Source organism: Ursus maritimus, unplaced genomic scaffold (genome assembly GCF_017311325.1).
Source record: "Ursus maritimus isolate PB19 unplaced genomic scaffold, ASM1731132v1 scaffold_11, whole genome shotgun sequence".
Classification (NCBI taxonomy): Eukaryota; Metazoa; Chordata; class Mammalia; order Carnivora; family Ursidae; genus Ursus; species Ursus maritimus.
This window is the reverse complement of record NW_024423453.1, coordinates 52,180,841-52,193,231: the sequence shown is the minus strand read 5'-3', so window position 1 is coordinate 52,193,231 and position 12,391 is coordinate 52,180,841. Positions and strand designations below refer to the sequence as shown.

At 36.1% G+C, this 12,391-nt stretch overlaps 1 protein-coding gene across 2 annotated transcripts in view; it reads right to left on the bottom strand.

The window, feature by feature from the left end:
• Positions 1 to 12,391, bottom strand: part of KLHL2 (kelch like family member 2) — a 96,401-nt gene continuing 84,010 nt past the window's right edge. For both annotated transcript variants that reach the window (XM_040626418.1, XM_040626419.1), the window contains 6 exons: positions 8,297 to 8,494; positions 7,566 to 7,667; positions 6,199 to 6,327; positions 5,449 to 5,589; positions 2,210 to 2,353; positions 1 to 1,120 (listed from right to left, as the gene is read on the bottom strand). In XM_040626418.1, coding sequence (XP_040482352.1) covers positions 1,092 to 1,120; positions 2,210 to 2,353; positions 5,449 to 5,589; positions 6,199 to 6,327; positions 7,566 to 7,667; positions 8,297 to 8,494 — 743 coding nt within the window. In that variant the 3' untranslated portion in view covers positions 1 to 1,091. The remainder of the gene's footprint in view (positions 1,121 to 2,209; positions 2,354 to 5,448; positions 5,590 to 6,198; positions 6,328 to 7,565; positions 7,668 to 8,296; positions 8,495 to 12,391) is intronic.

The window sequence follows — 12,391 nt, the reverse complement described above, 5'->3', positions numbered from 1 at the left end:
TAATATACAAACTTTTATTCAAAGATATTCAAGAAAGACATGTTTTGGTCATTTTAAAGTGAGATTAATTGAAGATCTCAGAAAAACTGTATTTGATCAACACATATGGCTACTCACAGAAAGTTCTCTCTTCTGTTAATAGCAGCTAAATTTATACACACAGAAAAAATTCTTAAGACCATGCAAATTCAGTTGAATTCCATACATTCATTATATTCATCAAAAACCTGCAGTAATGTTCATGCCAGAGTGTTACTTTAAGAAAAAAATAAAAAATACACACCAAAACATGACCGAGATTAAACTAAAGAAAATAATAAATAAGCATAATTTATATTTTATTTAAAAAAGTTTGGCATCACACATATTCAAGTGTGTTACACCATGTTCATTCCTCAGAAGTGGCATTTTAAAGTGTTAAGCATTGTTAAATATCAAAAAATACAACTCTGTTTTACAATGTAGTACTGGCATAATTCAAAGTACTGTGCCAATTATAAATAGTATAATCAAGTTTCAAACATCTTTTCAAACATATTTAAAGGAAAGCATATAGACACACATATATATGCACACAATTTATTATACTCATGTAATCAAAGATATTTTATAAAAGCAAACAGTTTTATCCCTCAGCTAGTTTGTATACTTACACAGATTTTAATACCTGTTCAAAGATTTTCAGTTCCTGTGTATACAGATTTTCAGGAGAAGGAATAAAGATAAAATTTAATTTTACAAGAACACACATTACTTTATCGTCCTTCACAAAATAATCCGTAGTCATTCGAGGTTGGTAAGAACTAGTCTTTAAGAAAGCAACTGTTGTCTAAAGACTACAGAATAAGTACTGTAGTCCCGGTTTCTTATTAAAATTCAGTCAGCTGCTGCTCATTGCAGAAAAAGCCTATGCAGTGCTTCTACCAAAAATAATCTTCAGTATCTGAGGCCTATTAAGGCAGCCGATCTGATCTTCTGCTGAGACTTAAAGAGCAGCCACAAGTGGAGAAGTGCTAGACTCTGAGTCGCTTCAGAAATACTTGGTGAAGCCTGCTTTTCGTGTATAAATAGGCCAAAAAGATCCTGCCGGCTCATAATGGTTTATCAATAACTGTGACCCCTGAGCAAAGAAAGAAGGAAAACAAGTCACAGGCAGCATTTTGTACCTCTGAGAAAAGAGTGAATTCTCTATTACTGAAACAGGGACTGAAGGAAACATGGAGTTTCAAGGGTTCTTTCTTCAACCTGAATACTACTATCATTTTAATCTAGATGACAGTGAAATCTCTGCTTAGTTATGGACCAGAACTACATCAGATTACTTAATCCAGAACTATTCTTTTGCTCTTTCTGGTTATAATTAAGGGAAAATAATTTTACTTACGAAATATCAAAATCCACCTAATACTCAAAGGGACACAAGAAACTTTGGGGGGTGATGGATATTTTCATTATCTTGATTGTGATGGTGGGTGCATGGGTATATACATATGTCAAAACTAATAAAACTGTACACTTTAAATATACACGATTCTATGTCAGTTATAGCTCAATAAAAAGCTATTAGAAATTTCACCTAATTTTGAGCCATGTTATTCTGGGAGCCTACTGTATATAGCTAATATGGCTAATTTGTATAAACTCTTTTCTCTCCACTACTGGGTCAATATTTAGAACGAATATTAGAATTCAAAGCAATATGCATACGTATCTATCATCAGAATAATATGCAGCATACAACTTTAAAGACTCATCATTATATTCATTAAAGATTACTACTATTTCTCTTACAAAGAGAATGGACCAAAAAATGGTATTTTATAATTCACCCAGTGCTATGCCTAAGTAAGAAAAATTATTCCACAATTTCATACCATACTATCACATGGCACCCTGCCAGGAGGGATGCTGCAGTAGTCATTTTCTTGGATATCTGAGTAATGAAAGCCTTGCCACAGAGTGAACTCCACTCTACTACATACAGATTTTAGCCATATTTAATTTTATTATATGATTCTGCACTAGAAAGGTTTGGGATTTTGAATTCAAATGACTGTAGAATGACAAAACAATACCAATGCTTTATTTTAGAATATATACATCCAATATTAATTGAGAAAATTCTCCTTAGAACATTCTTAATATAAAAATCATGATGACGTAATTTTTTTCATCTAACAGAAGACTAAGAAAATTAGACAATTATTACCTGCGTAACTTCTCCCTGTGCTCATACAAGATGACACAACTGTCCATTTATCAGTCGTTGGATTATAATATTCTACAGATGCCAAGTTACAGGAACCATCATCCCCGCCAACTACATATAACAGACCATTAACTGCACAAACTCCTTTAGAAAAATTATGCAGAGAGAAAACAATTATTTTAAAAATTTGGTTAAATATAAATATCCCTATATGTATTTCGTGAGGTGATCCAGACACTAATTTCCTTGAAAAGGGGCAAGAAGAGAACATGGTGAACATGAGAACAATTCCCTTTATATTTGACAGTCTAATAGCACTTCCAAGCTCCTCCTCGTTCCATTTATGCAGTAGTTGTTTTATACAGGTATTGTTTCAATTATCTTCATAATAACCTTACTTTATAGATCAGAAACTATTTTAATTCTTACTTTGTTTAAAAAAAAATTAAAGGTCAAAAAGTTTAGTTAACTCTCCCAAAGTTAGCTTCTTAGAAAATCCTAAAGAAAAAATATGAATTGATAGAAGGTAAAAATGATTCTGAATTCTGAAATGATACTGAATGGTTAACTATTTTATCTCCTGTAAAAGGAGAGAAAAGTATTGTTTAGTTCATTATTACTAGAATAACTCATTTTTTTTTGCAAAAATTCAAAATATCTAGAAAAGTATATATAAAAAAAGATCACCTCTAATTCTGTACGAATTAGAATAATGACCACTGAAATTCTGATCGATACTCTTGCTGACTCTTAACCATGCATATATACTCAGATACTTCTTTTTTTAATCTTAAAGTTGCTTATACTACACACACTACTTTATTACCCACTCCCAAACAACATATTGGACATTTCCCTAGGTTAAATAAATACAGATCTACATAATGTTTAATGGCTGCATAGTATTCCATCCATAATACCATAATGTAATTGTCTTTTGCTGATAGATATTAAGTTCTTTTCAGTTTTTTTGCTCTTATCAATGATGTTGCAATAAACAAGGATCCCTCTTGCATACTTTTTTGCATACTTATGCAACTGTTTTCTAAATATGAATTTTTACAAAGAAAACGGAGTTAAAAAATAAACTTGTAAAAGCTCTTTATTTTAATATATACTTTAAAAGCATATTTTAAATAATTTCAAATAAGGTTCAGAGCTAACTGGTACCAGAGAGCATCAACACATCCAGAAGGATGGTGCCCACACACTGGTTTCTGTAGTTTTATAGATGGTTTTGCTAACATAATTAACAGATGCTTGTAGATTTTTAACATAACAAAGTAATGAGTCCAAATCTCTATACAACATTTAAAAGTGCACTACCAATAGTATCTTTTTTTTTTTTTTTTAAGATTTTATTTATTTATTTAAGAGAGAGCGAGAGAGCACAAGCAGGGGGAGTGGCAGAGGGAGAGGGAGAAACAGGTCCCTGCTGAGCAGGGAGCCCCGATGTGGGGCTCAACGTGGGGCTCAATCCCAGGACCCTGAGATCATGACCTGTGCCAAAGGCAGATGCTTAACTGAGCCACCCAGGTGCCCCAGCAATAGTATCTTCTGTACAAATGAAATAGATCTTCTCTACTCAAACTCAGTTGTGCTACTCTTCTAATCTCTTGACAAGAAGCAAACTCGTATCATTTTAATGTAGTTCAACTGCTTAAAAAGCAAGAGCAAGATGATAGTTCTACATATACCAATTACTGCCTTATTCTTCTAGCTAGAAGAAATGAGCTAATTTTGATTTGAAAGCAATAAAACATATGTAGAGGGGGGAAAATCAGATTATTCCAGTGTTTAGGAAAATAATGAAAGCTCAAAAGGCAAATAAATGTCCTAATCCAGCAAGGCACACGCACATATTACTGTGGCTTTTCTAACCTAATATGTATTGGGATCAAGCACTTATTCTTCTTAGGGCCCAGATTTGTGGGTACCACGGTTCTGGACTATCTACAGCCAAGAGATTTTTAGTACCTCACCAAATACAGTTGATTGGATGAAGGAAAAGGTCCTTGCAGTCCCACATACTTAGTCTCCCCTCATAATCACATCGACTTAATTAGAAATTTTTTAAAAATAAAGAGAAATTAAGAAGAGCATTTTTGCGGGGATGGAGGGTGCATCTTGCAAAATCATCCAGTGGTATACAGTACAATGAGTTTGAGAATCATGAGGAACTTATTTTGGACTATGGGAAATGGCATGAAGATAATGGCATTTTATTTATTTATTTATTTTTATTATTATTATTTTTTAAAGATTTTATTTATTTGACAGAGACAGCCAGCGAGAGAGGGAACACAAGCAGGGGGAGTGGGAGAGGAAGAAGCAGCCTCCTAGTGTAAGAGCCTGATGCAGGGCTCGATCCCAGAACGCTGAGATCACACCCTGAGCCGAAGGCAGACACTTAACGACTGCGCCATCCAGGCACCCCGATAATGGCATTTTAAAGACAACTAGCATTTCCTGAAAAGACTATTTAGCTATCCTGAATCTATTTTCCATTTTTACTTCCCTTCCATGGGTCTTCTTTTTATGTAGTTAGTTCCCTAACCTTGAAGACCTCAGCTTTCTTAAAATTACTTGCTGTTGTAGGGGACTGCGTGGCTCAGTCAATGAAGTATCCACCTCTTCATTTCGGCTCAGGTCATGATCTCAGGGTTCTGGGATCGAGCCCTACATCAGACTCCATGCTCAGTGGGGAGTCTGCTTGAGGATTTCTCTCCCTCTCCCTCTGCCCTTCCCTCTGCTTATGCTCTCTCTCTCTCTAAAATAAATAAATCTTTAAAAAATATTACTTATTGTTGATATTGTTTAGCTTCCCCAATTTTAGAAATCATGAACTATATTAAATTACGGTTAGCTTCTTCAAGCTTCAGATTCAGATAAACAACTAGCTTTTAACCTAGTATAAATTTTACTCAACCAGACTAAATTCCCTAAGGACTGGGAACTCCAGTACATGGTATGTACTCAAAAATATCTGTGGTAAGAATGAATGAATTTAAGCATCAAATATAGAGGGCTCTTCTTCTAATTTAGTCTACATCATCACCAAAAAGTAGCTACTAAGCTAGGCATTCACTATATAGGATTACCACATAAGTTTCTGTCTTTAAAGAGCTATCCATTAGAAAACCAAAATCAGTAAAAGAAGAATGAAAATATACAGCAATACTAGTGAAACTCTGAATACAAATCAATATAAATTCCATAACCGTAAGCTAGACAGATACCTGCATTTCTTCTGCACATGTTCATATCTGCAACCTGTCTCCATGAATTGGTGGTGGGATCATACACTTCAACACTTTTTCGGACTAAAGGACCATCATGACCCCCAACAGCATACAGTAAGTTGTTTAACACACCAACACCTATAAAACACAAAGAACCAAACTATAGTAGAGTAAAAGAGAAAAGAAATTTTTGTAACATATTAGAGTTTATTCAAATGACTTGTAAAAGTCAATATTAAAGCACACAAGAAATGGAAATGAATAGATTTGACAAATGAGAATCTCAAGAACTATTCTTCTAAAAAAAGGCATGTCAAATAGAATAAAAATAATATGAGGGTGAAACACAGAGAGGGAAGTCCTTTAACATAATGCTTTTGAAACCAACTTTCATGGTAAAAGCAAACCAGTATTAAAGCACAAAACTTGTAAGAAAATGGATATGAAGAGACTTGATTATTAAGTTCAATAAGAACTAAGAACAAAAACTAAAAGGATGCCAAACAATACAAATAATTAAGTGATACAAGAAGCCTTTAATATAGCACTTAGGAATTTTACAAAGTGATATTTAAATATAGCTATCTACCACTACCTGCATAATTCAAAAGACATTTAACAGTGTCATTAAAATCAGTTTACATAATATATTTTCTGGTAATACAAAGAAGCCAGTGAATCATTTCACTTGTTTAATTCTTTTCCATCGTTTTTTTGTGCTTTAATCTAAATGAGTTTCCTACATACCGGCTCCGCTGCGTCTGGTGCTCATTTCTGCTATATAGGTCCACTCGTTTGTTGTAGCATTATAGCATTCTACTGTGCTAAGACATTGACGTGAAGCTCCATCATACCCCCCTACAGCATAGAGCAAGCCTAAACATGGAATCACAAAGAAAGCCGAATTCATGAAAAGCTATTTTTTCAAGGCATAAAGTATTTTCCTCCACAGTAGCAGTTTCCCTTTTATTACTGATTTTTATAAACTATCAAGATCTTGCCTAATGGTGATCGAAGGAGTTACCAAACCACTGCAGAGTATATCTGATGATATTAGTTTAACATTGTCATCAATAAATCTGAATAACAGAACAAAGTACATTCATCGCATTTTTGGATAACATTATTCAGTAAGTGAACACCATCGTGGGAAACAATTAAATATCTTGGTAATCTTAGTAAAATGGGAAAAAAGTTAAATCAAGAATTAGTACCAGTATACAGTGGAATGTTATTTGGTGATAAAAAGAAATGAGGTACTAGTAAATGCTACAACACAGATGAACCCCGAAAACATTATTTTAAATCAAAGAAGCCAGCCATAAAAGATCACATACTGTATTATTTCATTAATATGAAATGTCCAAAATTGGGAAAGTTATATAGAGACGAAGTAGATTAGTGGCTGCTGAGGTCGGGGGGATGGAGCTGACAGCTAAGGGGAGTGGGGCTACTTCTTGGGGGAATAAAAATGTTCTAAAATGAATTGTGGTGATGTGTGCACACTGAATTGTACATTTTAAATGGGTGAATTGTATGATATGTGAATTATATCGCAATAAACCTGTTTTAAGACAAAAGAATTATACCCAAAGTGGGGAGGGGGTGAGAACCCACAAATCTGCCCAAGCAGAAAAAGAAAAATCACACCAAAATATAATAGAGCCTTTCAAATTAAGCTCTTTTGGCGGACAAGGCAGGATATAAATAAATAATTGTGGCAATCCATCCTCTTAAATGTGAAACAGCCTTTCTCCAGAAAGAAAATTTTGTGCATGTCATCTGATTTGTTCCCTAAACAACTGCATTAAGATCAGTTAACAGTTTTATATAGGTTACAGAGAGAGAGAAAAACCAGAAAGGGGTGAAGAAGAGGACAGAGGGAGAGGAGAAGGGGGAGAATGAGGGCTTCCACAGGTTAGTTTATATACCCAAGCTAATTTTCAAAAAATTCTAAAATTTTACAGTGGCTCTGCCTTTCCTTTTTTAAATGATCGTTTGCTTGCCCATTTAGAAAACTGGTGTTCAGATTATTCCAATAACCTAAGTTCACTCCTAGCAATCAAGCCTTACGTGCCTGGAAACGTTCACCTGAAACAACTGTCAGCACCCACCTCCGACAACACCGACACCCACGCTGCTCCTCCTTGTGTTCATTGGAGCCACGTGAAACCACTCATTAGACTTTATATTATATGCTTCCACAGATGATAAACCTGTAATAAAGCACAATGCTCTTCATTTCCTCCTCTAAAAAAAAAAGGTGAAGTAACTGTTCCTTTACATATATTATTAGGGAAAAGTACTTCAGGTGTGTTAAATTGGACTAAATTAAAAGAGGAAAATGGTGGAATGCAAATGTATCAATTACATGATACACAGGACTAGCCCCTTTTCTGCTGGGCTCCTACCCAAGCTACTGACACTTCTTAGCTTTTTAAACGTGGTAAGAGGAGTGACAGTGATGCATAAAGAAAATTTATATACTAAGTATACTTAGTACTCTTCCACTATTTAAAAAACTCTGTTTTTTAAATTTTATTTATTTATTTGAGAGAGAGAAAGACTGAGCACACAGTGGCAGAGGGAGAAGCAGACTCCCCACTGAACAGGGAGCCTAATGTGGGGCTCGATCCCGGGATCATGACCTGAGCCGAAGGCAGAGGCTTAACTGACTGAGCCACCAAGGCGCCCCCTAAAAGAACTCTTGATGGAGTTTTTAAGCTTATCTTTATAATACCTGTTAAAACACTCAAACGTCTCCTAATTTTGCCACAATTTGTTCCCTAAACATGACTGCTATGTTAATTCTAATGCAACACAGAAAAGACCAAAAGGAAGTTACCTGTACTGCCATCAAAGCCTCCCACGGCATATAACAACCCATTCAATACAGCGGCCCCCAAAGTGCTTCTACGGTCCCGCATGTTAGCAACGCTGGTCCACTGATCTTTCACGGGGTCGTAGGAATCTACAGTGCGGACTCTCAAGGAGCCATTAAAGCCACCGACAGCAAAAACGAGCCCGGCCATGTAGACCATCCCTGCAAAAGAAATCCAGCAGTTAATGATGGATATGCAACCAGACTTCCACACTATCTAAAGGCTGAGTTCCAGGAAGTCCACAACTGTTGTCAGAATATAAGTTGCTCTTAGGAGAATGCTGACTGAACAGAACTCTATTCACTAGCAAGAATATCTAACCACTAAATTGTCCTCCTTTCTCAGATTATTAAAAAATGCAATGCTGTGGGCTGAGGTATTATTTTGACTCTTGGCTTTTTCAAATATTTATTTACAGACTTAAATACTGAGGCAATATTTGCCAACTACTTAAACCTGTATACAGCTCCCACAGCTTTCCATTTTTGATCTTCTACTCTATATGTTTATACTCAATTTGCATAATGTACTCCTGGTTTATCATGTTAGCTAAATCAGGGGTTGTGATTATTTTTTGTAGAACCTATGAGCTAGGAATGGTTTTTAAATTTTTTAATGGTTGAAAACACCACCAAAAGAAAAATATTTTGTGACACAGAATACACGAAACTCAAATTTCTGCAGCCATAAATAAAGTCTTACCAGAACACAGCCCCACTCATTCATTTATGTAGTGCCTGTGACTGGATCGCACTGGAGTGGTACCTGAGTTGTGACAGAGACCGCATAACCCACAAAGCCTAAAATACTTACTCTCTGGTCCTTTAAGAAGTTTGCTGACCCTGGGCAAATGAGAGGTTATGGAATCCCTGGATGGAGAAGCCAAATTGCTAGCCTCTGGGTTTAATCACCTTTTCACTTTTTAAACTTCTTCCTACGGTTGTCCTGATCTGAGAAGCCCCTCTCACCATCCACTCCGCTTCAAGTTTCAAGTCCCAGTGAAAGTTCCACATTCTCTATGAGGCATTCCACCAGCCACTTTAGCCTGAAGGGATTACCTCTAGCTCCTGAACCCCTTCCCCCAGAGCAAATAATACCTAGATAGTGCATTTGAGGTTAGTAAATCTTGCACAGTCTGCATTATCAACACTTTACACCGTTCAAAGTGTTATTGTTCTTCAATTCTGTAGTTCTTATGTCACGAGTCAGCTTGGGGGCAGGCACTGTGCCTCACAGTTCTCTGAATCCAGTCGGAAGATCAGGAATCACCAGTCCCAAGTGTTCAATGCTTCATAAGATGTCGTCAAGCAAGGCATATACCACGACCCCCGACTGTCTTTCCCTCTGGTGCTTTATCCCCCAGCTCCCAAAATATGTATGGATGTGCAGTCCTTCCTATGGCACGAAGACTCTTTACAGTTCAAATGAAACTGCCTGTGTTGGCTGCTTTCTGTCAGGGAAAGGAATGACTTTTCAGTCCCTGGTTCAATGAGGAAATGAATACTCCAGCTACTTTCCAGTAAATCTGGAAAGAGCTTTGAGAAGAGCTCTGGGCAACAGGCAACTTAGGTAGGCAGAGAACTAATGAATGATGAGAATAACCCCTGAATTTCCTGAGTGCCCTTGAAAGTGAAAATGTGGTAGATCTCCTGGGAGGGCCTGGGTGGCCAGGGAGCAGTGAACATAGCAGGCAGTACGTTTCAGCATGAAAATGTCCTATATCCCAAATCATAAGGAACACTGGGGAATGTTCACTGTGGGGATTTGGGCCATTGCAATGTTCATTTTCTCTATGAACAAAAATCTATCATCTCTCAGAGATACACAGCATGCTTACCAAGTGCTAGGGTATTTCAGGTGACAAGGAAGAAAACAATACATGAGTCCAAACACTCTGGGTGGAACAGAGGGTGAACTAAAAGAACTGATACTCCCCAAAGTTACAGGGAAGCACCCAGAAGTTCGAGTAATTTGGCCAGAACAGTTAAAGGGCACCAACTCTCATCTCAAGTGGGTGGGGAGACACATTGTGCTTTCACCAGGGCACAATGAAGGTAAAATTTACACATGAACAGTACACTTCGGGATGGACCCAGTCGAATGAGTTATGGTGCAATAAAAAGGAAACTGAATCAGGAATCAGATATGAAGTAAGAAACCAGTTATAAATATCATGGAAGACTCCTAATGAGTCTTAAGAATGAGATACCTAAGAATAAACTTGCCAAAAAACATACAGAACTATACAAAGAAAATGTTAAAAATCTACTGAAGACGATGCAAGTCCTATCAGCAGTCATGTAACTAGTCCCATCATATCTTAAATTATAAAGCACAGTAATTATAATGATAACTGCTCTGTTTTGATGCATAAATAGACAAGATGAGTCAATGGAACAGAATATTTAGAATAAAACCAAGTAAATGTAGAAACTTAGTATATGATAAAGGTAGCATTTTTTCTTCTGTCTTTGATCAGGTCTTTATTCAAAGAAGCTGTCCAAAATGATTTGACTTTCATAGAATAAACATAAATTTTTAGGCAGCAGGCTTCTCCACAGTGGGTTTCTTTTCTGCAGGCTTCTTGTCAGCTGCTGGTTTCTTGGTAGCTGCAGCCTTTTTCCCCAGCACAGGTTTCTTCTGCTTCTTCACACCAACAGCCTTCCTTTCTTTCTTCCCTACCACAGGCTTCTTGCCTGGAACCCTTTTCTCATCTGATTTCGCTTCTAAGGAAAAGGCAGCATTTCATATGAATGGAAATAGCTGGATTAGCCAATAAAAAATCTTCGGACAACTGGGTACCATTAAAAAAACAAATTCCACATCTTACTTCTTATATCAAAATAAAGTCTAGATGTTTTTGATGTGAATATAAAAATTAAAAATTAAAACTCTGCAGATACTAGAAAAATTCGTATTTTAAAAATACAATTTTGTTTTAGGAGAGAAACCTAGAAGACACCACCTTAACCAAGTGACTGAGGTTAACATCACCAGAAATAATCATGATAACCTCCATCTAATCATGAGAAAACATCAAACCCGAAACTGAGAGTCATTCTTCAGAACACCTGACCAAAGAATCAAGGGCACGAAAGACAAGGAAAGACAATGGAGCTGGGAGGCCTGGGTAGCTCAGTCGGTTAAACATCTGCCTTCGGCTCAGGTCATGATCCTAGGGTCCTGGGATCAAGTCCTGCATCGGGCTCCCTGCTCAGCAGGGAGCCTGCTTCTCCCTCTGCCTCTGCCCCTCCCCTGGTTGTGCGTGTGCGCTCTCTCTCTCTCTGACAAATAAATAAATAAATAAAATCTTTAAAAAAAAAAAAGATTACAGAGCTATCACAGATCAGAAGAGACTAAGAAAATACAACAATTAAATGCACTATGGGATTCTGAAACAGAATAAGGACATTAATGAAAAAACTCATAAAATATGAAGTCTGTATTTTAGTTATTAGTAATGTACCGATGCTAATTTCTTAGTTTTGAAAACTGTATCACAGTTGTGTAAGATATTAATATTAAGGAATGACTATCAAAACACTTTGTGTATCTTTGCAACTCTTCTTTAACTGTAAAATTATTTCAACATAAAAAGTTTAAAAATAAATAATTTTTTAACTTAAAAAAATAAAAAACGTGTATGTACACACACATACACACACACACATACACACACACACACACACAAATAGTTTTGAGTAAGGCTTTTCTACAGAATAAACAAATCCTTAAATCCAAAGGCAAAACTCTGATATACAGGACTTCATAAAATGGCAAAAATTTTACATGGTGAAAATAACACAAGTAAAATCAAAAAAGAAAAGATTAATACAAATAAATATTCACACCACATATGACAGACAAAAATGATACTTTCCTTACCATGTATCTGTCAACAAACCAATAAAATAATAAATAATGGCAAAAATCTTAAACTGACAATTAGAAAAACAATGAACTTTCCTCATATTAAAGGAGTACAAGGTAGGATGAGATAACACTTTCCACCTACCAGAGCGGCAAAACTCAAAACATTTAATCACAAGGTGTTGTTG